The sequence below is a fragment of the Diplodia corticola genome (assembly GCF_001883845.1).
Source record: "Diplodia corticola strain CBS 112549 chromosome Unknown scaffold44, whole genome shotgun sequence".
In the NCBI taxonomy this organism is placed as follows: Eukaryota; Fungi; Ascomycota; class Dothideomycetes; order Botryosphaeriales; family Botryosphaeriaceae; genus Diplodia; species Diplodia corticola.
Window position 1 is genome coordinate 195,129 of NW_017971523.1, and position 27,805 is coordinate 222,933.

A 27,805-nucleotide genomic window follows, 5' to 3' on the forward strand; every position below is an offset into this window, starting at 1 on the left:
GTAGGGGGAGGCGAACAAGGACCGTCGATGTCACTCCCATCGGGTGACTGGTTCGTCGCTGTTTGTATCGACGAGGACTCCCCGTACCCAGCTTCGGCATAACCCAACTCGGACGATGGGCTCCGCGATCCACACATGGATTGGACCGAAGCGAAGCTTGGCTCCACGTCGTAGCGTGAACCACATGAGGGAACTGCGAGGGAACCAAGCTGTGGCGGCAGCGGGTCGAGCATTGGCAGGTGCCGACTCCGTGGAGACGACGTCCAGTATGGCATCACGTGCCTAGGTTTGGTGCCTTGTGGAACATTGCATCTTTTTGGTTTCGAAATGGGCTTGCTATGACAGAGCAGCGACCCAGTACACCGTTCGCGGCGATGAGGGGCTGCTCTTGGCATAATTCGGGCCTCTCGTGAGTCAGATACTGGTGCGTACCCTTTGGGAGGGCATGTCGATCTGTCGGGCGGCATAGCTACGACTCCAACTTTTCGTGAGGGATGTTGGGGTTGTTCCATGAGCTTCTTTCCATTGGGCGACATGGATGGGTGTGATGAGACCCAAGGCGGCAACATGTTCGCAGTCTTGTCTGGGAAGAGCAGGAAATCGGCTGACGGGGCGGCCTCGATGCTGATATCGTGCGCATTGCGAAGGGCACGTTCGACATGAGAGTCGTTGCGGATGGCAGACGTGTGAGCCCGATGCGGCATTGAGGACGGCATGGTAGGCATGTGACTCTGCGGAGGTGGCTCAGAGTCTCATGAGGGAGAGCAGCAACGACAAGGGAGTTGATGCACAGACCTCCGTCGTCTTGGCAACGCAAAGAAGACTGGACTAAGACAAGAAGTGGCTGGTGAAAAGAGTCAGTGAAGTTTGGTAGGAGGTGGGGAGGAAGCGGAAGAGCAGGCCTGAGGGGGGGTGCTGGGCTTATAAGGTGGGAAGCGAGGCCCAGTCTTGGCGGCCTCCCGCTGATGCACCTCCTACCTCTCGCCCACCCCACCTACGTCTGGCACCGATCGGCTCTTCTCGTCCTGGCTGGACTGGGCCACCGAACCAACGAAAGTCCAGAAGAGGCGCTGTGGGCGTGTTAAAACAGTCGTCTGATTGGGTAGAGAAGGCCAGAGGACCCAGGACGTCCCTCAGGCAGCTCTGAGAGGATTAATGGACAAGCAAAGTAGCGGTGGCCGCGACGACGGTGGGAGACGTACAATGTACTTTCATGCTCGGTAAAGCCTGGTGGATCACTGAAGATGCACGCGCTCCTCAGAATATTGCAATCTAGACACCCGCTGTCAAGGTGGTCGTGGCTTGAGATGGACGATGGACGTGGAGAAGTCGGGTCCACTCAGAAGCGTCAATATTCGACAGATGTGTTCAGGTGGACAGTTCAAATGTTTGCATCACAGGTTCGCATGCCCTCGATTGTTGGTGTGGGAAATATGGTGAGGTTTGTGACTGGGAGAATTGGTGGGTGGGTCGTGGGGAGGTGGAATAGTGCAGTTCAGAGCACTGCCGTCAGCTGACACGCACCGCCAGACTGTCCAGCTATCAGTCATTTCACTCTCGCAAAACTGATCGCATGTTGATTCGGGTGTCTGCACTTACAACAGCAGCTTTATGCAGCACTACAGGTTGACCATGGTGGACAGTGAAGGTCTCCCGTGAGCACGTGACTGCGGGAGACAACTGAGAGATAGTGGTAGAAATCGGCTCCTAGCACAGTTGGGCCACGGGAATGATATTCATACAGCAATAATGTCTTCTCTGCTAGTCTTCCGACTTGTCTTGAGGGTTGGGCGCGGATGGGTGGTGGACCAAAGACTTCGCTGGGTTATGCTTGGGTTGCTCCGCCTCACCGTTTGCTCTGCTGCCTGGCCAGGCTAAGCCCCAATTTTTGAACCATGAACTCGAGCCTGAGGCATCATTTGGCGTTACAGGCTGCTGAGAAAACGCCAGGGCATCATTTTGTCTGTCTGCGGGATTGGCACTTGGTGTCTTTGCGGCAAAATCTTGCGTCGCTAATTCTTGGGATCCCTCAATTTCCGAACTTGCACTGCTCCACGTCAGAGATGATGTGTTTGATACAAGCCATGCCACACGTACTGCTGCTTTTCGAATGTTTTTTCTCTCTGTTCTTGCTGCTCTTTGAAGGCGGGCTCAAACACGTACATGCCTACGCCGTGCTATCAGAAACTGCACTGATGCCCGAGTGAGCGGGCCGGGTGCATACCATTCCAGATGCCTACGCCTGTCACAATGATCAAAGGTATTATCCTGCTGTTGAAACTCGACATGTTGCGGCAAATCGAGATGGAGTGACGTTGTCGCAGTGGTGACGCCTTCGAAAATCAGAAAGGCAATTTACTTAGTCAGCGCCTTATCGATAAGCAACACCAGCCACATGCGACGCGAGGACGCGTCGCGCGTTGCCCCCGGACCGGCTTTACCTTGCCGTTGCCCCCCGGCTGCAGTACGACAACACACGTACCTTTGGCCCTACAGCTTCTGGTGAGCCACCGCTATGCCAACCCGTCTCCATGTCGCAGTGGCGCATCAAAGGTTACGTGGCGGACTCAGATGAGGAAGATGATCTTGACCTGGACGACTCGACGCCGAAGCCATCGGAGACCAAGGCTTCTTCCCTTGAACATCCTGAGGCGGCTGCAGATTCCGAGTCGGACCGTTCTCTGACACCGAAAGGCGAAGCCATAGTTCCTCTAGGAAGCCAGGATGAACTCTCCCTGGACAGCTCACAAAACAGGGTACTTAATGGGCCTCGCCTGCGTCTTAATACCACCAATGGAAATAGCTCGCCCACGCCCCGAACGGACACTTTCTCTCGGCAAAGGGGTCCTCATACGAATCGCAGCGCCCATGCCGCCAACCCTAATCTGCCTGTTTCGTCGGATGGTATTCCAATCGCCGGTCATCCTAGCTCCGAGATTGCCACTGGGAGCCCCACGCATGCGCATGCAGGGAAATCCCTCTCCACTCAGCTCTTTTCCGACGAGCAATTGACTTCTACCCCAGGACATGTCCCGCAAGTTGGTCTCCCGAGACCGCTTACTCCAACGCACGAAAACGATGCCGTGGACGAATTGCAGCAAGACAACATCTCTGCCTTTTCGAGCCCTTTAAGTGACGCCAGATCTGACATCGAGCCTCCTGATTATCTCACATCATCGCCGCCGCTACTTCCGTCAGGGCGACACCCACAAGAGCAGAATAAGAATGGACCTCGGCAGTTGGTTCAAGTAGTGATACCTCCACGGGAAGCAATCCAGTTCGACGAAGCGATTGCCGAGAAGATTCGGATGGGACGGGCGTTGAGGAAACGGAACCCCATCCAGCTACATCCATACGCTCTGGAGGCTGTACAATGGGACCGGAATTTCAAGTCCAGAGGGTTGAAGCCTGTGCATGTTGCCCTAGAGCATCAAAAGCACCACGAAAAGCAGGACAGGCCGAACCACGGGGAAAGCCAAGAGCTAGATTCTCAAGATAGAGATTTTGTGGCTGATCACACTCAATTGAGTAGTGTAAGGCACAGCTCCCCCATCGAACTGCCGTCTTCACCACCAAATCTGGAACGGACAACATCACTGCCGGCCCAACCAAATCCTCGGACCAGTCTGAGCGATGCGTGCATGGACATCGATGATGAAGACTTCGAGTTTCCAGATTTGAGTGTACTCTTGCACAGGAAGCATGACGGAAGTGTCCAGCAGGGCTTCAAGCGGCGGAAGATACTGCACACTTTTTCCAAGAAGGGATCACTCAACAGGACCAGCTCCGTGCATCACCCACCGCGGGCCAGCAACGCATATCAAACGCAACAAATCAACACGCTATTTGAAGCTCCGCTCTCCCCACCCACTTCCGAGAATCTTCCATATCAGAATGAACAGCTTCGAAAAGCCCATCGCCCCCCACAGCTGCGACACCTACCTCCGATTCGGCTACCGCTGCCGTCAACGCCAGCTACGTCATCTACGAGAAAGCCGGTTCAAGTGAGATCTGTGGATTCTGATTCTGATGACGAACCGCCCATCAGTACTGCACGCCACCGGGGACTTCAGCGCACGGCTTCTGTCACGGTTTTGTCTTCTGAATCGTCTTCCGATGAAGGAGATGAGGGAAATAGCAATGAATATGGAGAAAAAAGCCTTGAACAAGCGAAGAAACGAATCAAGGGCGTTCTTCCTGCATCATGGCTGAGGCTGGACCAACAGGCTCAAGCGACTCGAAAACCACCCTCAGAGCCTTTGCATTACCAAAGACCGATCTCCGATGCTTCTCCTCGCCCAGGTATTCCAAGAATAATATCTCGCCGTGCAAGTCCAGGTCCCTCGACTCGGCAAAGAAACGTAGACCCGATCGTTATCCAGGATGATCTTAGTGAATCCGGTAGCGATTCGGCTTCAGCGAGTATGCCTCAGCCACGGCAAAACCTTGAAGCGGATCTTGGCTTTGTTGACAGCTTTGATGATATGGGTGCTTTTGAAATTCAGGAACATGACTGGATTGACCCAATGTTACCCCCGGCCCCACGCCAGAGTGTCAGAAAGAAGCATGGGAAGAAACGACAACTAAAGCTGACGGACACGATGGGTACCCGGGCAGAGTCGCATCGCCTTGACAAATCAGACCGACCTCTCCATTCCAGGGGGGCACGCCCTGGGAAATCCAAGTCAAAGGCCACCAACGGTCAGCGGTCGAGACGTGTGCCTAGAAGCCGGGCTCCAGAACTGAGCATCCTTGATGCCCCACTTCTGAATAAGGAAGGAACTGCAAGAGTCCCCCAATTCCTCAAGATCGCTGCTCGTCAAGCGCGGCAACATCCGAACAAAGGCAGGCACAGTCCAACCAACAAGCTCATTAGGCTGCAGACTGAGGCTGATACTGAAGATGCGAACCTCGCGCTTCGTGACTGGCGTGCGAGTAAAATCAAACCCTCAACGAGGAACAATGCAAATCCTCAAACGACGCAACCACCTCTTCACAAATGCATCCTGGATGTACACGGCCAGTATCGCCAAAAGCGTCTGCCAGCACCTGAGAAGCTTCAGAGGGACGATGGCTCTCCGAGCAGGAGCGAATTGTCTGGTCCTGAAGGCGGTAGAGTCAACACCGATCATTCTATGATGCGTCAAATGAAACTCAACCCGATAGCAATACCCAGAGATGCATCGCCAAACCCTTCCTCCAAATCTCGCAAATCAAAGCCAAAATTCAGTATTGCGCATAGACCCCCATCTCTCCAACCGAAGCCAAAGCAGCCAGGTTACAGAACAGCTCAATTGGAGAGATCTGAAAATGAGCATGAATCCCGAGACCGTGTGGTTGCCTTTCGCAGAAAGCTTTCGCAATTGGACCGCATGTATGTCAGCGCCAATAAAATACAATTTCGGGACGCTTGGACAGGCCAGTCGAGGAACCCCCGACTGGAAAGGTTTCTTCAAGATAAGGATGAAATTACACCTTTACCGGATCCTCATCCCGAACCAACCGTAGTCATTCCCAGCGTCGAACACGAGGATCCCCGACCTCTACCCAAGCCAAGAAGAAGGCTGAAAGCGAAAGTCCGACGCATCGACGTTGAAACCCGGGAGTTCAGGCAGCCCAGCGACCCCGTACCGCACATTCAGGAACGACTTTCTTCACCTCCATTACAGACCACCGTCACTGAGGCCCCTCGGCTGGAAGGCCTTGGGCTATACGGTACTCGGTATCCTATGGATTTTGACGTTTCTCGACTGTGGTCCGGGACATTCTTCCACGAAAGTACAATGATAGGCAGTGGCGAATTCCAACAGGCGCTAAATTCTGGCTGCCGCGACATGGATGCGCCTACCGGTCTTTCCACCTTCAGTCACGAGGGTACAGTCTTCCGATGGGGTGCTTGGACGGAAGAAGTAGCCTCCGAAATGGCGTCCCTCCTATCATCGACTGCCAGTCGCCTCGAAAATGCCCAGAATCGAACGGAGGACTCATCCGACCGTTCTCTACCCATGGCTCTGATTGATTTTCTTTGTGTCTTGAGAAACATTTCTAAATACTTCTCGACAACTCTACATTTTTTGGACCCCATCGACCGTCGTCCGTTTGTGTCGAGAATGCAAAATCTGCTCGACTCAGCGTCGGGGAGCATCCTTGCAGACCTCGCCAACCTATCCGACAACCCGATTCAAGATGATGGCAATCAGAAAATGCGATTACGTCTGTCGGTAATGCTGGCATTGCTGGCGCTCCAAGTAACGCAAGTTGCGGATCAACAACAAACCTTCGTTCCTGGGAAAGCAAGCACAAACTCACTGTTCATATCTCTCGTGAAGCCAGCCCTCCAGTCTGTCTTACGAAAGGGCATGGGTGAGCTTCGAAGTTACATTGATGAGAACCGCCGTCACACTGCTCGCGAACAAGGCATACGTGAGGACAGGGTTGCTGTCGAAACTGTTGTTATGGTCAATCATATGCTCCTCGCTCGCGGAACGCCACAGCAATCATTCTGGGACCTTGTCAAGGACGAATGGACTTCTTCAATCGCCAAGTGTTGCCACGTCCAATCGTTCGAGCGCTTTTGGTACAATGTCTTCGGCCTACTTCCGTATTTGGAAATCGATTCGAGCGGTCTTGTCAAGCCAGAGCATTGTCTTCATTCCACTCAGGGCGATTGGGCAGCAGCCGTGCCAATGATCAACCGGCTTTTCACACTCTACCCCGAAACAGTACGGACTAACGGAGCGTCCATCAACGTTTACGTCCGAGCCTGCCTCACGAGATGTTACAATCTCGTTCATGTCTGGGGCTGGAAAAAATGTGATTCTCTACTGACTTCAGTCTTTGATTTTTTCTCGCGTCGAGGTTTCAATCATCTACAAAACGAGGAAAGCAAGGGCTCACCGCGCTTCCTAGAGGATTTGCACCAACATCCTCGATTAGATGTACAACCTGATGATACGGCCTTCCACATTTTCTTGAGAATTCTGGCTGTAGGTTTCCAGTGTTTGCGACGGATTTGCACAGAAAGGCAGATTCAGAGTATTGCCTGGAGGCTAGTGCCAAATCACCGGCGGACCTATCACAAGGAAGAAGACTTGAGACAAGAGGATTTAGATGGGCTGCGTAACCAGCATGACCTACTGTGCACCCTATACTGGGTCTCACCGCCAGGATTTCGACCACGGTTAACCTCCCTACGCAATCTTGTGGACCAAACTAGATCCCATAGAGAGGTTTGCCGTCTCAGCGTGCGAGCTTGGTCGAACCTTGTCAGGTATCAGATATCTACTACCGAAGGAAACGAGCCTCTGATGCCATTCGCGGAATGGTTCAAGGAGATCATCTCTCAGAACTTGATCCAGTACAGACTGGCCAGATCCGAGGCCGAGAGTCAATACGAAGCTGCGCGATCGTCAGGGAACGATAACGTCTCAGCAGAGCAACTCCAGTTGACCATCAAGAACAACCAGGCACAAATAGTGGCCACACTCGGAGATGCTGTGTACGGTATGAAAGCGGCAATGGCAACAGCTCGTGAAACCGGAACCGCTATCTCGTTGCTTCACAAGTCCGCAATTGCTGATGCCTTCAAACTGTTCGACGCCAAGAATACTCAAGTTGGTAGGCTCATTGCGGAAGTGCTAGAAGTCTTCCAGGCTTGCCTCAGGCTCCTTCGGAACCAAGACAATCACGGAGAAAGCCAGCAAGCCAGTGAAGACAGCCAGGACTACGGAAGCGGCTTCAGCCTTGAGGACATTGAACCTACAGTCATCAGCAGCACAACTGTTTCACTGTCTTCCATCGACTTCCTACATGACGCCGTATGGCAGCTGGTCTCGAGCTGTTTTGGTGCCGACACCGCACCCGACGATGCGCTTCTCATAAAGGTAATGGAGACATGGACAATGATCGCGCATCATTTGGTTCGTATAGGCCAAAGAGGATGGTCCAATTTTCTTGACCCATACCACGCAAACTCGTGGCGCCAACTACAGGATACTGAGCAGACACGTCGATACACGGCGCTTTTCATGGCGATGGTCCTGGATCAGGATGCGCACAGCTATGACGAAAACAAGGACGGCATATTCCTGTCCTGGTTCTTGTCGCTCGTTGAGCGCGAGTCTACACTAAAGTTTCAGCACCGGCTCACGACAAGCCTCATCAACAGAGATCCAGGTCATCCGCTCCTCAGAAACCTACCCTTCTTGGTGGACCCAAAAAGCAGCCGTGTCGACATCAAGTTATCCGAGTTTCGTCAGCGGCGCTTGGCCTTGATTTCAAGCGTATTGTCCAACATGCGGGACGATTATGAAGGAGCCATGTATGCTGGCCATAATGATCTTCCAGGACTTCGTAGGGGCTATGCGGGCCTCATAAGACAGTTCATGGCTGCTATGAAGAAGAACTATCTTGACCTGGGACAAAGCTCTGCCATCAAGGGCGCCTATGTGGAGTTCGTTCACAACGTAGTCGAGTTCCTTCAGCAGCACACACACGAAATTTGTCCAGTCGATCAATTTTTCACTGACTCAAGCGCTTTCCCCTTACCCGCAACGGACCCGACCTATGTGGTGGGCAGATTGAAGAGTTACGCGCCAAAACTTCTGGAACAAAAGACCCTCAAGCAACTAGTCTCGTTCATTCAGAACGTCTCGGAGCGTGCCGCTGTCGACAATGAGCAGGCATATCTCGCCAATCAGCTCTGCACAGCAACCGTCGGGAAGCCCGAGCAAGGCGATGCCAGGAAGCCAACTCTCCGACAAGTCCTGCTGTGCGGCATATTCCCCGCGTACATCGAACAAGCATTCAAGACGACCGCCGGCTGGATCCTCGCCAAACCCCTCCTGCAAGCGTCCCGCCCCATCCTCGAGAAACTCGACTACCAAAGCTGCCAGTACAGCCTCTCCGACGCCGGCAGCGTCGCCGTCGTCGACGCCCTCCTCTCAACGATGCTCGACGCCATGCACGGCGCGACGGAACTCCTCATCACCCACTCGGGCCTCCTCGAACAGCCGCACGTCCTGCACATGCTCGCGCTCGTCTTCGACGCCGTCGCCGCCACCGTCCTGCCGGCCGCCCACCTCCACCGCCGCACCGGCCGCGCCAGGGGCGCCGTCCAGCGCATCGACGCCTTCAGGGCCTTCAGCCTCTTCGTCGCCTCCGGCATCATCGCCATCGCCAACGCCAACCCCGACGACGAGGACGCTTCTGTCAACGCCTTCGCCTTTTCGCCCTACCCGGCTACCGACCCGGACCCGCTTCCCGAAGAGCAGACGACGTACCCATTCGCCGAGGCGCGCCGGCTGTGCGTGCGGAACCTGGCCGAGGCGGCGAGCGCCAACCACTGGGTCCAGCAGGAGCAGGGAGAGGGGCAGGGGCAGTTCTTCCTCGTCCGGAAGAATAACAACAACAACAACAACGGAGGCAGGACGGCCGTGGCCATCCACACGGCCGTGCGGTCGCTGGACGAGGAACGGCAGCGGTGCGTCGGCGCGATCGAGGCGTTCCATGCGCGGCTGCGGCTGGCGCTGTGGGAGGGCGAGGAGGATCTGAGGCGGAAGAGGGGGGAGGGGAAGAGGGGGAGGTGGCCTACGGGTGGCGATGGGGAAGTGGTGGTGATATGAGATGGGAGAGCGAGGGGGAAGGGGGATGTAGAGAGGAGAAGAAGTGCGTTAGATTCTGGAGAAAGAAAGAAAATTCGGTGCAGTTTTTGTGTAGTGGTTCAGCGGCATTCTGGGAAGGCGTTGATGAGAGTAGAGGTAAATAGTCGAGGTAGTAACGAATCCATTGCTATGGCCTAATATGCAAAAAAAAAAAAAAAAGGAAGAAAAAAAACGGTTTGGAGATGAATTTGTGATGTGGTATTCTGAGCCGGTAAGCGTTTTGGGTAAAGCTATTGTCATGTACAATACTGCAAAGTCACTTGGGCTATCAACAACTCACAAAGGCCACAACAAGGCCACAAGATAAAACATCAGACGAAAAAGAGACGTTGCAAATATAGTCAAATTTATGTATTGAGACAAACTACCACCCCTCTCGTACTCACACTCTAAGCCTCATTCTCTCCCCCTCAGACAGTGTATCTGCAGAGCCGGATGTGGTCTGGAATGTGGTGGTAGGGCATCGGCCACGCCTCATCCAACTCCACATTCTCCAGTCCGGAGATCGCTCTATCATCATCATCGTCATCATCGCTGCCATCATCCCCCAGACCAGCTAAAGGCGGCGGTGGCGACGGCGGCAGTGAGATCTCCCCAGAGAACTTACACGGAATGACCCCCGTCCTATCACTGGCGAGGTCGTCGTCGTCATCACTGCCGACCGAGAACGCATCGTCGGGCGCGGTGGGCGGCGAGACGACGCTACGCCCATCGCTGCTGCTGCTGCTGCTGCCATCGCCATTGCTAGTAGGGGCGTGAAGCGGGGTCAGTCTCCTCTCGCGTATCGTCAGCCGCCTCGGCGCGGGTGTCGGCGGGGGGCTTGCGAGAAGGCCGGGCGGGCTGTATGCGTCGCGCGACTGGAGGGAGTGCGGCGACGAGACGAGCGCCTCGAGATCGAACGGGTCGCTGCAGCACGAGATTGTGCAGGGGCGGCCGTCGCGAGAGCAGTGGTGGTAGGTGGGGCTGGGGTGGCATGGGGAAGTGGTGGTCGCATCCGTCAACGGTGATGAGGCGGCGGGACGACGGGGAGTGGTGGTGGTGGTGGTGGTGGTGGTGGTGATTCTGATGGAGGGGACAGGCGGGGGAGTGCGGGGGTCAAGGAAAGAAGTGTTGGTCCTGGAGAAAGGATTCGGGGGCAATTTCTTGAGCTCGATGCCCGCCTGGGGTGGAGCGTTGCCGGTCGTGCTGGAAGGGTTGTTGGCGCCTAGCTCGGGATCACGGCTACCTTGCCTCGCAAGCCGCGCTGTGCGAAAGAGCGTGACTACATTGTAGACCTGGAAGCTGATGTAAGAACCGAAGAGAACCGAACAAATGGCGATCATGACAATGAGGTTCCCTTCGAGCGCTGCCATATTGGAAATGCTGGGGCTGGTGAGTACCTGTTAATGAAGGTCGGTTTGATGGTAGGACTGAACGGAGTGTAGATGCCTATACGCTCCGTGCAGTAGTTGCGACAGCGTCCTGAGGATGATAAGAAAGGTGATTGAATACCTGTCGCACTTATACATTGCGACTCGTCTGGATTGTTCTTTATGAAAGCCATTGTTCCAGATTATTGTTCGACGCAAAAGGGGCGGATGAACAATGCATTGTTGTCAGACTCGGCACGGAAGCCGCTAGTAGGTTTGACATCATTTTCGCTTCTCAACGGTTGGTTGCCTCCGGCAGGAGTTGGTCGGAAACCTGTTGACCAGGTGTGTAGAAAAGACTAGGTGAAGCAAATGACGAGAAGCCTGCCAGCCCGATGCTTGACCAGAGGCACATGTTTCATTGTTTGCGATAAAGACGGGTTTTGAGACAGTTGGTGCAGACGGTCTCGCCGGACGACTAGCCCCTTCCAACCCAAACGGCCGTCGAGCGGTCCGCCATGCTGGGACCCGGTAAGTAGCAAGGAAGAACGTGGGGAAATATGGGCGCAGGGTGTATCCGTATTAACGTTTAGCAGACGAACCGCTAGGCGGACGAATAAGGTGCATGTATCGTGAGCGACGGCAAAGCGGTTAATCGGCAAGTGTTGCCGAAGAATCCTTCCCGCTCCCAACTGGACGACATCTGATCGCCCGCACATCAGACTCGCCGAACCCATCCCCACCACCCACGTTGTCGGATCGCGCCGCCCGGTCCCTGCGTTAGCAAGAGAGGAGCAGCCAGTCTGAGATGAGGCTGGTGTGACCGAGAGCGCGTGCTTCTGTCAGTGAGTTTCCTGAGAAAACAGGAAGGGGCTTCTGGTGTGCAACCACGTTCAAACGCATAGTTGAGACCCCAGCGTTGGCGGGTTCATTCGCCTGAAATTTGTTTCTCTTGCCCATTCACATTCCCGCCTAACAACGCAAGCCGGGCACCATGGGCTACACAACGCTTTGGAAGCGCTTGACCCCTGGAAATTTGAATATATCCATCCAGATATTCTCTCTGATTAGCATGTTCTTCGAGGGATATGATCAGGGCGTTATGGGAGGTGTCAACGCCTCGCCCAGATATGTACAAGAAGTGGACATTGGTCGGCCGAATGGCGTCATAACAGACAGGGTTCATCAAGGAGGCATTGTTTCGGTGTACTACCTCGGTTGCATCGCTGGCTGTTTTGCTGGCGGCTGGGTTGCCGACAGGGTTGGACGAATCAACGGGCACGTGCATACAATCCTGGAAAAGGCTTCGAGTGCTGATAAGACACTAGGCTCTTCGTTGGATCCATCTTTGCTCTCATTGGAGGCGCCTTGCAGGCTGCCACGCAATCGAGCGATTTCATCCTCGTGGCCCGCGTCGTTACAGGCCTTGGGACCGGGGCCTTGACTGGAATTACGCCAGTCCTTGTTTCCGAAACGTCTACAGCTTCGCATCGTGGAAGCTTTCTTGGATACGTTTTCATTGCCAATTGTAGGCACACGTGGGGATCAGCCTTCAGACGTTCACTTACAATGTTTTCAGATCTTGGTATCTCGGTCGCGTATTGGCTTAATTTCGGCCTTTCATTCATCGACAATGGATATTCGGATATCCGGTGGCGCCTTCTGCTCGCCTTTCAATGCCTCCCGGCACTTCTTTTGCTTGCTGGCGTCAAGATGCTACCAGATAGTCCTCGCTACCTCGCAATTGCCGGAAGGCACGACGAAGCCAGAGAAGTTCTAGAGCATCTCCGCGGCAGCTACGATGCAGAAGTGGAAATGGAATATGTCGAGATTGTTGTTGTTGCGAAGAAAAGCAAGAAGAGCTCGCCACTCCAGTTTGCCAAGATCCTGGTCGGGAAGGGTGGAAAAACAGGTCATCATCTGGGTCGGCGTGCTTGGCTGTGCATGTTGCTTCAGATCATGGCATCGTGGACTGGAATAACGGTGAGCATTCATTCTTTTCAACGCGTTTGAGCTAACTGTCAAAAGGTTGTGACTGCATACGCACCAGTGCTCCTATCGCAAGCGGGCTACTCGACACTCATGCAGAGCGGACTGGCAGGAGGTGTAAACACGGTTGGCATAGCAGGCACCATCATCAGTGCGCAGATAGTCGATCGTCTTGGGCGTCGCATGTGCTTAATGGGCGGAGCAGCAGGGCTGTTCGCTGTGAATGTCATCGCTGGGAGCCTGTACGAGGCAGTGCGGTGGCGGCCGGAGCTGGCGACGCAGCTCGCACCAGCAGCCGTGACAATGCTGTTCCTCTTTAACATTTGCTATGCGGCAACTTGGGGGACAGTGGCATTCCTGGTTCCCACAGAGATTTGGTCTTCTGACATGCGTGCGCAGGGCAATGGGTTCGGCATCACCGGGTGGGCAGTCGGGGTTGGGTGGACGGTGCTTGTCAACCCGCTGGTGCTCGCGGCTCTCAAGAACCGAACGTACTTCCTGCTTGCTGGGCTCAACTTGATATGGATCCCAGTCATATACCTCTGTATGTTTTATGCCCCCCGGACGCACAGGAAGCTGATGTTGGCTGCAGTCTACCCTGAAACAGCCGACAGGTCGCTCGAGTCGATCGATGCGCTGTTCTCGAGCTCAAGTCCATTCAGCTGGAAGATGGAGCAGGCGTACAGGGAGCACGGCGGCATTCTTGTGGAAACCGAGACGTCAGTGAGTCTTGACAGGATCCAAACGGAAGCCGCAACGTCTAAAGCACAGAAGCATGGTGTCGTTGGATCGACGGTCAGAGAGTGATGGCACAGAGCCTGGCAGCTACTGGAAGAGCTGGGCCCAGGCGAGACTGTGCGAGGAAATGGAAGAGCATACGTGTAGAACAGCTGCCGTGGGTGGCGGGGGTCTTGGTGCAGCACGAGTCGAGTGGTGGGCGTAATGCGAGCAGGAGTCGGAGCGGGCGCCGGCTGGCGGGGTTTGATGGAACTCTCGGCTAGCCCGTGTTTGGCTGGCCTAATACCCGCCAGTTGCTGGTAGACCCCCTTGACGGCTGTGACCACCCGCTATAGCCTAAATCAGGGCGTGGTTAGAACACCACCATGTGCAGTGGTCCGCGTGGGAAATCGTACACAGTCCCGCTTGCGCCTGCTGCTGGTTCAAACACCCACTGGGCTGGCCAACATTGCGGATCCAGCCTGCACAGCTGTGGACAGGGGGTATCGGACTAGCCAGATGCACATGGTCAGGATGAAGGAGCACGCAACAACGCCTCACGCCCGCCGTCCGCCCAGCATCGCCGCCGCCCGTTCGGTCCGCGAACAGCACTCCGTCCGTTGCGTCAAGCGCACGCACCAGTCCGGGGTGGCTCCACCGGCCGCTCTCAGACCACTCACCAACACCAATTTTCCCCAGACGCCAGTTCGCATTGCCGTTCAGGCGCGCTTCCAGCAATCCGTTCTAGATGCCCGATGGCCGCCCCAAGAAGCTCCAACGCGCCTCCCGCGCCTGTAAGCCCCAAGCCCCCAAGCCCCCAAGCCCCCAAGCCCCCCTGGCCCCCTCAACGCGTCCGCCTCGCGTCTGACCCCGCCGACGCGCAGGTGACTTCTGCCACAAGCGGAGCATACGGTGCAAGGGCAGCGAGAGCGATGCCCAGCGCTGCCAGAACTGCGTCGACTTCGACATTACCTGCTCCTACACCCGCCCGTGGCGCCGCGCTCGCAGCTCCAATCCCGCCGTAAAACAGTCGGCCTCCAGCGTCGCACACAGCACTCCCTCCGACTCCCACCCCAGCCCGGCTCAGTACACCCAGACGCCCGCCGCCTCCCAGGCCCTGCCCTCCTACGCTGCCCCGCCCAGTGTTGAGCCTGCCCCGCCCAAGACTCCCGACCGCCATCTTGTCTCGTACACACCCGATCCTCCTGGCGAGGCATGGAAGTCCTTCGCCGTGGCCTGCGGTAAGCTCCTCGGCCAGCTGCCGCTGCCGCCGCCGCCTTGCTGACAAGCCGTCGACAGGGCCCTCGATCCGCTCGCTGATGGAAATCTACCACCAAATCGTCTACCCCATCTTTCCCTTCTTCCACCGCGAGACCCTGCTCCGCCATCTCCAGAAGCGTGAATATCTCCACGACCGTGGCTTCTTTGCCTCCATCATGGCCGCCTGCTCCATAGCCGCAAGCAGGGCCAGAGACGGCGCTCTCGCTCCCTGGATCACCCACCGCACCCAGCTGGACGATATTCCTGCCGAGACCTTCTATACTGCTGCCAAGGACGCCATCCCGAAGGATCTCCCTGCCGCAATCGGTCTGCACTACCTTCGAGCGTGCGCTTTGGTTGCAATTGCCAGTATCCAGTTCGGCAAGATCGAGTCCTTGCATGAGTACAAGGGCCACTTCTTCACCCTCTGTGCCATCCAGCGCTTTTCCGATGAGGTACACTGGCCCAAGGACATCACCTCCATTGAGCGCGAGGAGAGACGTCGCCTGTTCTGGTCCACCTACACCCTCGATGTCTACTCTTCCGTTGTTTGGAGTGGCCCCTTGTACCCCCGCGAGGCTCATTGTCACGTGCGCTATCCTGCCGAGGCCGACGGCGACCAACTGCATGCCGCTTCGCCCGGCCTCACTGACCCTTCTTGTTGGCTGCACGGCTGGAATTTCACCACGGATCTCTATCGTGTGCTTGAACACATCGTCAGCCGTCTCCGATCCCATCGCAATGCCAGTGCTGCGCTGCGCCCTGTACGCATGTTCTTTACGCCCGAGGCCTTTTCTGGCCCGGGCGTTCTGCAATCAGTCCTCGACATGTACTCGCAGCTGCATACTCGCTTCAAGGAGATACCCCCCGTGACTGGTGACTCTTGCAAAGACATTTTCGGTTTCCAGGCCGCCAACATCCAAGCTACCATGCAACTCTTGCGTATGGTTCTCTTTTCTGTCGAGGAGAACGCAGACGTCGAGCAGAAATGCAACGTCGCTGCTGAGCTTTTGTCAACCTTCCACCGTGTGCCTGTGCCGTACATGAAAGCGATCAGCACGCCATTGGTGAGTGCTATTGCTACGTCTTGTATTACATGAGCTGATTTTTAGATCTACCACCTTGCGGGCATAGGAGCAATCTTGGGTTCGGTCATGGAGAGTCCACTATCCGAGGCGTCTTACCAGCACGTTCGAAGTATGCTGTAAGTTCAACTTGACTGGCGTCATCGCCACGCCTACGATGACTGAGACACGTGTTTCACAACCTGCCCCTACTGATTCACATCAGGCTGTCTATGGCAGATCTCCTTGAAAGCCTGGAATCGGGCCTGTACCGCACCCAAGGCACCAGTCGAGGCCTACGCTCCCAAGTGGATCGTATTGACGAGTACATGCGTATGCAGCGCAATGCAATTCCGCAGACACCTTTCCAGAACACCATTGCCGACCTCACAGCCGCTGTGCCCACTCATCGCACACCTTTAATGCCTGCCAGTAGCATGGACACAATGTCACAATTTCAACTGCCGCCCGAACTGCTCGAGGACTGGCCTTGGCTGAGAGACTTTTCTCAGCAGGATTGCGGAATTGTTCCATTTGGGTTTGAGTGACGATATTCTCCCACAGCAATTAGCAGCGCAGTCTATGAGAGTCATTCTGGACACCATCCAGCTACCTCCAGACAGCCAACCACGATTGGCCTGCTTGTGGGAAAGGTGGTAGACACGGAGCCTGAAATTGACTCGTTTTCTTATAGCGGGCGTCTACAGGCTTGCGCAGGCACCGCAGAGTATGTCAAGGGTTGCCTTACTTGCTTAGACCTGCCTACAGCTCGCAAAGTCCAGAGTTGGCTTGGAGGCGCTGCGCCGCCTGTTAGCCGCTTGGTGGATACGCGAGGCCTTCGCCAAAATCAGTGCCACTTTGCACTTGCTTCGAGAGGACTTGGATCCACAGGAAACCGGGGATAAATCCAAAGTTCACAGCAATCTCTGGTTTGAGGATATTCACAATCTTTCATACCTCAATTATCCTTAATCTCCACTAGCACAGTGCTATGCACGATTTCTTCAACAGCCAGGCCGTTCTCAACTGGCAGTGGCCTAAATCCAGATCGACCAGAAGTCTCATTGCGGGAAGTTAGAACTCTACCCAATGTCCGGTCTTCAACCACAATCATGAAAGCTTGTAGATACATAATCACAATGTGAACTGGGAGAAACAGTCTGGCACTGACATCAAATGGTCAGGCACCGCGTTATGCATGTGTGGAAAGGGTGTTATCCTCGTGTCTTGTCTAGGGCTACCGCATTACGGAAATCGGCTTCAATCACAACTACTGTTTCCGCTCACAGAAGCTTTTCAAACCATGTCCATCTAGAGACTGAAACGTACAAGACGTGCTGCACGGCGTCCAACGTGACCACGAAATACTACGCCAGACTTATAGCTGATGTACCCGGACAAACCAGCCACAACCGGACCAATCTTAGTTCAACTAGAGTTTAGCTTCCAGAGCCGCCCACCGACCAGGGGTAATGCCTGACAGGAGGGGATTCAAGATCAGTGGGCGAGCGAATGAAACTTCTGACTAGTTTATGTAATTAGTCATGTATATAAGGTCTAGATTACGGAGAGAGACTATTCGTTCGGGGCCTTAGCTAGCCATTTAAATTGTAAATATCAAGATGTAGGCGGGATATATTAATTCGTCTGTTTTATAAGCTATCCAGAGAGAATCCATCCTAGCTTTCTAGGGGAACTATGGCTATGCCTTTTAATATCCGGGAATGGTCCGACTTAGACTCCGCAGTCTCCGCAGGCCCTTCGACCAGGAAACAGTAGACCAAGATCAACATCGGGTTATCACAGTTCGTTTCTTCCATCCTCAAGCTTGATAACAATCACGATCAGGTAGCAAAGCAAGATGCCTTCGTTCCTTGATTTAAAATTATTTTCAAGTTTTTTCCTTCAACTCGTCCCTGTTTCCACTCGATATGCAACGCGGGACTATAATTTCCGCGCTATCTCATACATCCACCCACCCACCCACCACATCCTCTGCTCTGCCACTTTCATTGCACATATATACATACAGATACCGGAGATAGAGCCCATGCCACGCAGACCTCACACCCACCACCCCATGGACCTTGCGCCGCAGCTAAAAAGGGAGAGACGTAACAAGTGACGACGATTATTTACAAGTATTAGAAAGAGGACAACAAGAAAAGAGGAGGGAGCCTGGCACGTCCCGTCCCGCTCCCTGACAAGGATGGGCGGAGGGGGGGAGGGGGGGTCGAGTTTTCTCTCTCTACTACACCCACTCCTGCGGCGACTTCAAGACGTTCAGCAAGCGCTCCTCCCTGCTCCCCCTCTCGGGCTCGTGCATGTACTGCCACCTCGCGGTGAGGGGCAAGCTCATGAGGATGCTCTCGACGCGGCTGCCGGGGGTGTTGAGGCCGAAGCTGGTGCCGCGGTCGTGCACGAGGTTGAACTCGACGTAGCGGCCGCGGCGGATCTGCTGCCAGTTCTTCTCGGCGTCGGTGAAGGGCATGTCCTTGCGGCGCTCGATGATGGGGCGGTACTGCGGGACGAAGGCGCGCAGGCAGTCCTGCACGAAGGCGAAGAGCTGCTCCTGGTCCTTCTCCGTCTCGTCCAGGTCGTCGAAGAAGATGCCGCCGATGCCGCGCGACTCGGAGCGGTGCTTGTTGTTGAAGTAGTCGTCGCACCACTTCTTGAAGCGCGGGTAGTAGGCGCGGTCATGCCGGTCGCACACGTCCTTGATCGTCTTGTGGAAGTGGATCGCGTCCTCGTCGAACAGGTATGAGGGGGTGAGGTCGCAGCCGCCGCCGAACCACCATGCGTGCGTGTTGTTGTCGCGAGGGTCGCACGTCTCAAAGTAGCGGTAGTTCAGGTGCACCGTCGGCGCCATCGGGTTCCACGGGTGCAGCACGAGAGACAGGCCGGCGGCGAAGAACTCGAGGCTCTCGACGTCCGGGTCGAGCGCCTTGTGGTTGACGCGCATCTTGGCAATGGCTGCGCGGGGCAGCGTGCCGTACACCACCGACGTGTTGACGCCCGCCTTCTCGAAAGTATTACCGTCCTGCAGCACGCAGGTGATGCCGCCGCCGCCGTGCGGCCGGTCCCACGTGTCCACCTGGAATAATTTGCCATCGACCTCTTCCAGCGCCGCCACGATTTCCTTCTGCTGCTCGTGAATGAACTTCTCCATCCGCAGTCGCATCGGCGACGTCGTCGTCACTCCCGACTCGCGCTTTGTGAGCTTGTCCTGCTCGGCCAACGAGAGGCCATCGAGGTTTTGGACGTCCTGGGTAGCCTGTGCGCCCATACACACGTTAGCAACCAATCCCGCCGGTGAAAACATGTCCCAAAAACGACGGCGAATGAGAGGTGAAAGCAAAGGGAAGTGTAGCAATCCGAGGAGACGGCAATTGACCCCGCTGGACGCTCGACGATCCAAGTTTGGGCCATCGACGAACGGCGACGACAAGACACGTTCAATCCCTCACCATCGAGTATATCAACGCCCCAACGAACACCACGCCAATGGCTATCCGCGTCTTAGGCGCCCACACGCCCGGTCCCCGGGGAGGTCCGCCGCCAGCGGCGCCGCGCTGGGGACCGGAGCCTCCACCGTTGGACGCATGGCGTCTGGGGGCAACGGGCGATGACGGGGTGGTTGCAGCAGCACGGACGTGGCGCAGGCGGGCGGGCTGGGTGAAGAAGCTGGGGCGCACGCTTGGGACGTAGGAGCGCTGGAAGTAGCGCGGCGGGCGGTATGCGCGGAAGAATGCGGCCGTGGTTGAGGAGGAGGAAGTGGAGGCGGAAGAAGAGAAGGCAGCGATACGTACCACGGACATGTTTGGTGACAGCTTTGCGGATCGAGACGGAAGGGATGGGGGAGAGCTTGGCAAAGCGCGCCTTGCGGAGAGATATGCTGTGCAGCGGGGAAGAGTGCGGGCTGAGGCGGAGATGGATGCAGGAAGCGGATGTCTAAGGCAGGGACATGAATAGGGCGGGTGGGGCGCTGTGGCGGATTGGGGATGGGGCGCGAGGGTAGGGAGTTTAGGGTAAGCTGTGGGTGGGTGCGGCGGGCTGCCACCAATTTATTTGTCCGTGGCACTGAGCTGCGAGTGGTGGTTGTCTTTCTCGTACGGTCTCGTCGCTGGCGGCCAAAAGATCAGTCGACGGCGATCAGGTCACCGGGCCCGTGCGCGCCCTTCGCCGCCCCTGCTCTCCTCACGTGTTTTGCGGGGGCGCCCGCTCCGCCGCTCCACGCCAGGCCCGACGCCCAATGCCCGCGCCGCTGTTCGCAACCCAGGCCCTCCGTCTCGACCACCCTCTCGCCTCCGCTTTCGGCTCAAGCCCGCCGCACTTTGAATTTTCTCCCGCCCGCCCTCCCAAAGCGCCGTGCTGGTCGTACGACCGCTGCATGGGACGTGCCTGTCTCGCCCAGGCCCCGCCTGCCGTCAGCAGTGCCGATCCGCCAACCGCCCTGCTCCAGCTTGCCTTACTGGTCCCTCCGACACCCCAACTGCCGATGATGCCGCCCTCCTGCTCGCGCCTCCCCTCTGCACGAGTCTCTTCATCACACGTCGAATCATGGGTTCAGCTGAGCATGCATCATCTCATCGCTACCACTTTTTGCCTACTGTGTACACTCTGTTGCGAGCCACCCTGCTCCACTTTAGTCTCTCCACGCCCGCCGCAGCCTAGTGCTGCACACGACGATACTGAGTCGTCTAGAGGTAGCCGTGCGCCGACAGCCATTCCTTGACGACCGCGCTGTCTCTCTCACGGTACTTGGCGCCACCCGTCATGATATCATCCGATTGCGCCAGCGCCCGATCGAAGCCCTTGCAGTCCTTGTCCGCGAAGAAGGCCTTGACGTCCTTTGCAACCTCGTAGCTGGCGAACTTGGCGAGCGAGAGCTTGATGAAGCGGTCCAGCACCACCATGTTGCCGCTCAGCTCGGGGTACACCTTGGTGCTCCAGTGCTCCTTGACGTAGGCCCACAGCGTGTGCCGCGTCTTCGAGTTGGCGGCCAGTGCCGCTGCCCCACTGTGCATGTCCTGGACGGGCACTGCCGGCGAGAAGAGGAAGTCGAGGTACGCCTTTGCGAGCTCTGCCGTCTGCACGCGCCCAAGCGCCTGCAAGCAAATCTCCCTGCCATCGATCGATGTGTTGTTGACGAACTCGTGCTTGATCGCCTCGTAGCCCTTCTCACCGCCCTCGGTCACCACGATCCTGAAGATCGGTCCGCGCAGCGATGGGTGAATTGCCTTCTTGTCACCGCTCTGGTACGCAGCAAAGCGGCGTTGCGCTTCCTTGATCACACTGCAGATTCCGTCAGCGCTGCCCAGTCGTACGAAGCCCAACCTAAGTGGGGAATCCTTACCCCTCGTGCCCGGCGAGACCAGCGGCCGAGATCAGGAGAGAACGAAGCTGGCCCTTGAGAAAATCCTCATTCTCAGCGAATTCCCACCCGATCTTGTCGGTGGCCGGCGTCACTAGCTTGCGTGTGAGCACGCGAAGACCCTTCGAAATCGTCTCATCATCGGAGAAGATCGAGCGGACATTGCCCAATGTGAGAAGAATCTGCTGCCAGACACTGGTACATGTTAGCACATGTCAGCACAGCGGGAGCGACGTCTACCTACATGTACTCGGACTCGTCCTTGAAACCTTCAATGAGAGCCAGGAAACCAGCCGTGGTAGCATCGCCAGATTGCGCCAAGGCGGCCGCGTCTCCAACGAGGCCAATCTTGTCCTCGATGCTGAGCTTGTCCTTGGCCTCGCCAAGCTTGAGAAGGCGGTTAGGTGGGTAGTTCGTCCTGTAGAAACCAGTCTGGTCTGCGTTGATCTTGTAGAAGCTCTCATCGACGTCGCGAATGGTGTTCTCTTTGGTGGTGAGGGCACCTTCAGTGCCACTTGCCGTCTTGGAAGCGGTCTTCAAGCCAAGTGGAATCCACCAAGTTGTCTGGTCTTCCTCTGTCTTCACGTCGCCAGTGAGGAGGAAGCGTCGCTGCTGCACGCTGATCTGGCCAGGCTCCTCGGCAACGGTGACGACGGGGAACCCGATCTTGCGGATCCACGGATCCATGAAAGTGTTGACATCCTGGCCAGAGGCCTTGCTCAGAGCCGTCCACAGGTCGTTGGTCGTAGCGTTGCCGTACTTGAATGCGTTCAGGTATTGCGACACTCCGAGAAGGAAGGTTTCAACACCAAGGTGTGCGCTCAGCATGCGAATGACGGAGCTTCCCTTCAAGTAGCTGATGTGGTCGAAAATTTGGTCGACCTCAAGGGCATTCCTGACCGGCACTTCGATAGGGTGAGAATTGCGAAGAGAGTCGAGAGAAAACGCTGATTGCAGAGATTCGCTCTAAGTCAGGCATTGAACTTGTCAGTATATGATTGACGTGGAATTGTACCTCGACGATGACGTACGCAAAACTGCCCCCAGACGTTCCACTCTGCCATTTGTTAGCGTTTTGTTGAAGCTTGCGTCTTAGTTCACTTACCAGGGTGAAGGTGGTCCACAGCCAGCCAGCCAACCCAGGTGGCGAAACCCTCGTTGAGCCACAGCTGAATTCAGGTCAGCGAAATCCCAACCTCGATTTCTCTACTCGTGCATACCTCACTCCACCAGTCCATCGTAACCAGGTTGCCAAACCATTGGTGGGCAAGTTCGTGAGCAACAACGTATGCCACCCTGTTCTTGTATTTCTGGTCGGACTTCTCCGGGTCGAACAACACTGCGGTAGTTCTTTCGTAGGGTTAGCGAGTCTGCTGCTCTGAAAACTCTCAGGAGAAACTACCTGTAGGTAATGAGACCCCAGTTCTCCATGGCACCGTGTGACTAGAAAAGGATATCAGCTGAGAGAGCTCCAGTGAGGAAAGCGAATATGGTGAAGGGGTGACTTATGATTGGCTAAAGAAAGATTAGCCAAGCATTGTCGCTGCAAACTTGGGAATGCTGAGGAAATATGGAGGAAACGGGGTCTTTACAAATTCATGCACAGCAATCATGTCGACCTTGGGCAGAGGGTACTCAACCCGGAAGATCTGTCCAGCTGTTAACGTGAGGCCGAGCTTTTTTGCAACCGAGAAATGCAAACCTCGGAGAAGTAGTCCACGGTCTTGTGGGCATGCTCAAGCGCAAAGCGGCCCTGCTCCTTGAGACCACGGGTGGTGTAGACGCGGACCGGCAAACTCTTGCCGTTGTACTTCCTGCGGGTGAAGTCCTCGACGTAGTCAAAATCACCAGCAGCCCAGGCCAGGAGGTAGGTGCTCATGACGGGGGTCCTCTCGAAGGAAACAACCTTGAAACCAGACTTGGAAGCCTTCTTGGTCTCCTTCTCGGGCATGTTGCTGATAGCAGTCTGGTCCTCGGGGATCTCGATCTCGAAATCGAAGGTGGCCTTCAGGTTGGGTTCGTCAAAGCAAGGGAAGGCCCTACGAGCGTCGCAAGACTCAAATTGAGTGCTAAACATGTAGTGGTACTCGTCATCCTTGGCGACGGAAGCGACAGCAGGGACAGCGGGTTTGTATTTCGAGCGGTAGAAACCAGCCATCAACTATCTGTCTATTAGCAAGTGGTGCAATGCGCAGTGCAGTAGTGACACGTGCATTGTTGATGGTGCCTTGGAACTTGATGGTGACCTCGGCCTTGGAGGAAGCAGGCAGATCCTGGCCGAAGGTGAGGGTGGCGCGCTGGTTCTTGTCATCGTACGAAACGCTGGTGGTCTTGATCGACTGCTGAGTCTTGGTGTGCTCGGTCACGACCGAGGCCTCGTGAATCTTCAGCTGGTAGGCATTGAGCACGATTTCCTTGGTGGGGCTGCGGATCTCGGAGGAGATGGTGACGGTGCCCTGGTAGCCGAAAGCACCGCCGAACTCTATGTCATACAGAGAGATGGCATAGTTGGAGGGCTTGACGCTGCGGGGGTCAGGTCAGACAAACCATGGTCGAGGTGTGCAGGGTGGTGGGGAGGGCGGCTCACGTGTCAGGCAAAACGTCCCTGTCGGAAGCCATGGCTGCTCGAGTCCACGAGTCGGTGCTGCAGAGGCGGATCAGTGGCGATAGTTGCGGCAGTCCTCGCACAAGCTGACGGGGATTGAGCAGAGGACGAAGGTTGTGAGGGGAGGGATGCGGCGTCGTTTGCAGAGTGGTCTTAAGAAGCCGTCGTTGCCCCGCCAAGCTCGAAGCCGGCGAGTGGAACCCCGCGATTTGCCCCGGGCGATGCCAATTAGGCAGCTTGATATGCTGCCTCCAACACGTGCTCCGCAATGCAGACATGACGGTGAGCTTGAACCAGACCGGGCTGCAGGAGATGGGATGCCGCTGCCCGGGAACGAAGTTTTGCCTTGGACGGCTCAGGCCTCAGGCCCGCGCCGCCGCCCAGGCGCCCGCAGCAATCCATCACCGGCGCAGCGCGGCGAGCTGCACAGGAGACGCTCTCACCAGCTCCTCACCATTGACGTGCAGGGCGCCCAGGTTGCTGCTCTCAGCGCACCTCACTCGCCGTCAGCTGCGAGTGGCTGCCTTGGACCGAAACCGCAGCCGGACCGGCCACTAGTTTCTCGGTCGGCAGCCCTCCACCGTTGCCGGCCCACCGCGTCCCCGGTCCCCGGCCCTCCTACCGTGATAAGCCGCTGCCCATCTGTCCTCGCACACTCTTCACAATGCCTGCTCAGCCTTGTCCCAATCCTTCGCTGCTTCATGAGGTAGCCGGCGACCTGGCCAGCTGACCCCTATCCCGCCGGAACGCCGACAGAAGACGCCCTCGATTTTCACCCCTTGCCCATTACTCGGCACAATGTCCCTCCTCCACTTCACGCGTTTCATGAACGATGCCGCTGCATTGGAAAAGACCCTGCGACTCTTGCAAGGAATCACCCAGTTGAACATCAGCCTTCTCGCTGCGGGCCAGACCGCTGAGGCCGCTCAAGTAGTCCATGTTAGCAGTACCCTCCGCACCAACTTCGCTCTCGCTCGCCGTTATTTTCGCCTCTTCAAGTGGATTGACTCTGCCCTCGTTGCTGCCGACGCCCTGCGCAATAACGAGGCTCTGGTCGATAGCGAGCGCGAAGGCGTGCTCGCCTTTTTGAACATCTCAAAGTGGTCATACTTGGGCATGTTTTTGCTTACCGAGGCAATCACAATTGTACGTTCTTCTCCATCATTGATCTGCTGTTCTCTCTCTCCGCGCTATGCCAACTTCTACTTACTCTTGTGCTCGCTCAGCTCGATGCTTCGGGTGTGAAAAAGTCTTCGTGGGCGCCCCTGTTCTTCGTCGAGTCACAGCGCTTCTGGTTCTACTCGATTTCATGCTCCCTCATTCTCACCTGCTATAACCTCTACACCAATCGAAACGAGATCATCTGTCTACAGGCCGGGCTCCATGTAGCAAAAGCCACAGCAGAGAATGGCATCTCCACCAGCACAAACGGGGATGCCAAACCCAAAGACCAAACCGTGGAGAAACTCAAACCTCTACCGAAGAAAGATCACGTGGAAGAGAAGGAGCGTGCCCTTGAGAAGGCCAGAAAACAGCGTTCCACCCACCTACGTCAACTAGTAGGCGGATCGTGCGACCTTTTGACCCCTGGCGCCGTGATCAAGTGGATTCCTGTCTCTCCAGCCGTGGTCGCCATTACAAGCATCATCAGCTCTTTCATCTCACAACAAGATATTTGGAGGAAACTCAACACCGACTAGACTTCAGATCAAACATAGAAACGGGGTCTGTAAAGAAAGTAAAAGAGTGACAAGAACTTAAGGAAGAAAGAACCATTAGATTGTTAAACATGAAAGCAGAAGTCGAAAATCAGTATTTCTAGATGCTTTATTCATAGCAGTAAAGCCTTGTCTCACATCATAACTACACCCTACTAACAGATACCACAATAACGCCTAGACCTTATAGGAAGAGAAAATAAGGAGAAAATTCCCTTACCTCCGCCGCTCCTCTCTATCATGTCCGACATGATTCACACCCTTTGAACAACAATACCAACCTGTTCTACTGACATCAAGTATCCAAGCCACTAAATCACCTCTCCGTCAAACTGAGTCCATCACCGGTAACAGCGATCTGCTCCTCATAATCCACCAAAGCAGACGAAGATTCTGCAGAGCCTGCTCTTTTACACCACCGGCATTGTCGGATCTACCAAGCGACTGCAGCGGTCGCCGCGATGACGTTCTGGCGGCGTGGCCGGGGTAAAGACTATCTCCGGCGACGGCGACGGCGACGGCGGCGGCGGCGGAGGCGAAGCTGATAGCTCTGCAAGACGCGCCCTTCTCGCCTCGCTCCCTCCCCGCATGACGCCACCCGTCAGTGCAGCAACAGGGAGCGGCTTACGAGGTATGGCCCTAACGGATTGCGATGGCGTTTCCGGAATCGTCGTCGTCGACACCATCGTCGCCCAAGAAGGCGAACGAGAAAGCGAAGGCAGACGCGGAAGAGGAGGATGCGAAAGCGGATACGCCGCACCGGCACCACCGCCCTCCGCCGACTGGGGTTGTCGAAAACTCTCCCACGACCGCGCCGCGTTGGGCGCCTGCGGATGAGGAGAAGGAGAAGGAGACACCTCCCTATCACGACGATACTCCTCGTCGCCCGCAACCCCCATCATCCCTTGATTATACCTGCCCTGCCACACTTCTTCTTCTTCTCCTTCTTCCTCTTCTTCTCCATACCCCCTCCTCCGACCAAGAATCTCCTGTATCCCTCTCCTCTCCTCCTCGCCCGTCAAGCCATGACCATCGTGATCATAACCCTGCAACTCGACCTGATGCTGATGCTGTTGTCGCTGCCACTGCCGCTGCCGCTGCTCCTCGCGCGCACGGTCCGCGTCAAGCAGCAGCAGCCGCCGGCGCCGGATGCATTGTATGCGCAAGCGCAGGTGCGCCCATACGATCGCGTAGAGGGCGAGGATGCAGAGCAGGACGGCGATGACGATCCACAGCACGACGTAGTCACCCATCCGGGCGGGGTGAGCGGGCGGGTATGGGGTTGCTGCGGTCGGTACTGTCGTGTGGTTGTCGAAGTGTTGGGGATATGGATATGGGGAGTCGGGTGTCGTGGGGAGAGGGGGAGGGGAGGAGGGGAGGGGAAGGGGAAGGGGAGCCGTGGTGAGGGAGAGTGAAAGTCGAGGGGAACGGGAAGGTTTGTGTGTACGCCTGGTGTGGAAGACCCGGGCTTGTGGTTGCGGGAGTGAGGAGTGTCGGGTTTGTAGTTCGGTGTTGCTTCTCGGTTTCCAGTGGAGAAGGGTTGGTTTTTCTGTTCGTTAGCGTTTCTACTACTTCGAAGGACAATAGCTCGTTATCGAAGATAGCTCGTGCGAAGGATGGTGGTTTTTTCGTTTAAAGACAACATATACACTCTTTGCGTGGCAATTCCCGGGGAATTCCTTTCTCCCCTTTGTGACTTTGTGGACACAGAGCTGGCTGGGGTGCGTCACAGCAAGTACGGTAGACACCAGTTACCGACTTCAATTGCGTCGACAAAATAAAGCGGTACCATGTGCAGAGCGCTTGCAACCGCTCTTTGTCACGGTCCTCTGGCACCGAGAGAACAATCATTCGGCGGCTTCACTGATCGCTTCCGAGCTTCATTGGCGCCAAGGGACAGCAGTCTTAAGCCCCTTCACTCTTCCGCATCAATGGGCTAAGTGTGTGCCAAAATATCTTGTCACCATTCAACTAGTCTTCATCATTCTATACGTACATGTTAACCCCCCTCCATAGTTCGCGTCAATCGAGGCTCGCCACTATCATTGCACTCTCCATAATCGACGT

At 55.9% G+C, this 27,805-nt stretch overlaps 8 protein-coding genes across 8 annotated transcripts; 4 read left to right on the top strand and 4 right to left on the bottom strand.

The window, feature by feature from the left end:
- Positions 1–1,761: 1,761 nt before the first annotated feature.
- On the bottom strand, positions 1,762–2,288 carry BKCO1_4400068 (uncharacterized protein; the record flags this gene model as incomplete). The annotated part of the gene is made up of 3 exons (XM_020276126.1): positions 1,762–2,047; positions 2,098–2,167; positions 2,225–2,288. 3 exons carry the CDS (start codon positions 2,286–2,288, stop codon positions 1,762–1,764), a joined length of 420 nt encoding a protein of 139 aa, XP_020128042.1.
- Positions 2,289–2,531: 243 nt separating this feature from the next.
- BKCO1_4400069 (methyl methanesulfonate-sensitivity protein 22) lies at positions 2,532–9,623 on the top strand (the record flags this gene model as incomplete). Its single annotated transcript, XM_020276127.1, has 1 exon — positions 2,532–9,623. One exon carries the CDS (start codon positions 2,532–2,534, stop codon positions 9,621–9,623), a length of 7,092 nt encoding a protein of 2,363 aa, XP_020128041.1.
- A 449-nt stretch (positions 9,624–10,072) lies between these two features.
- On the bottom strand, positions 10,073–11,014 carry BKCO1_4400070 (uncharacterized protein; the record flags this gene model as incomplete). The annotated part of the gene is made up of 1 exon (XM_020276129.1): positions 10,073–11,014. One exon carries the CDS (start codon positions 11,012–11,014, stop codon positions 10,073–10,075), a length of 942 nt encoding a protein of 313 aa, XP_020128114.1.
- Positions 11,015–12,005: 991 nt separating this feature from the next.
- Positions 12,006–13,807, top strand: BKCO1_4400071 (mfs sugar transporter; the record flags this gene model as incomplete). Its single annotated transcript, XM_020276130.1, has 5 exons — positions 12,006–12,217; positions 12,340–12,539; positions 12,591–12,994; positions 13,040–13,544; positions 13,593–13,807. The coding sequence occupies 5 exons, from the start codon at positions 12,006–12,008 to the stop codon at positions 13,805–13,807; spliced, it is 1,536 nt and encodes a 511-aa protein (XP_020128111.1).
- Positions 13,808–14,465: 658 nt separating this feature from the next.
- On the top strand, positions 14,466–16,589 carry BKCO1_4400072 (c6 transcription factor; the record flags this gene model as incomplete). The annotated part of the gene is made up of 5 exons (XM_020276131.1): positions 14,466–14,511; positions 14,602–14,958; positions 15,017–16,044; positions 16,090–16,181; positions 16,268–16,589. 5 exons carry the CDS (start codon positions 14,466–14,468, stop codon positions 16,587–16,589), a joined length of 1,845 nt encoding a protein of 614 aa, XP_020128112.1.
- Positions 16,590–18,292: 1,703 nt separating this feature from the next.
- Positions 18,293–19,859, bottom strand: BKCO1_4400073 (coproporphyrinogen iii oxidase; the record flags this gene model as incomplete). The annotated part of the gene is made up of 2 exons (XM_020276132.1): positions 18,293–19,315; positions 19,509–19,859. 2 exons carry the CDS (start codon positions 19,857–19,859, stop codon positions 18,293–18,295), a joined length of 1,374 nt encoding a protein of 457 aa, XP_020128113.1.
- An 882-nt stretch (positions 19,860–20,741) lies between these two features.
- Positions 20,742–24,034, bottom strand: BKCO1_4400074 (glutamyl aminopeptidase; the record flags this gene model as incomplete). Its single annotated transcript, XM_020276133.1, has 11 exons — positions 20,742–21,336; positions 21,398–21,610; positions 21,660–22,381; positions 22,447–22,472; positions 22,521–22,584; positions 22,636–22,765; positions 22,818–22,858; positions 23,008–23,064; positions 23,118–23,576; positions 23,629–23,938; positions 24,003–24,034. 11 exons carry the CDS (start codon positions 24,032–24,034, stop codon positions 20,742–20,744), a joined length of 2,649 nt encoding a protein of 882 aa, XP_020128117.1.
- A 784-nt stretch (positions 24,035–24,818) lies between these two features.
- BKCO1_4400075 (pex11 domain protein) lies at positions 24,819–25,720 on the top strand (the record flags this gene model as incomplete). Its single annotated transcript, XM_020276134.1, has 2 exons — positions 24,819–25,166; positions 25,247–25,720. 2 exons carry the CDS (start codon positions 24,819–24,821, stop codon positions 25,718–25,720), a joined length of 822 nt encoding a protein of 273 aa, XP_020128118.1.
- Between the last annotated feature and the right edge of the window lie 2,085 nt (positions 25,721–27,805).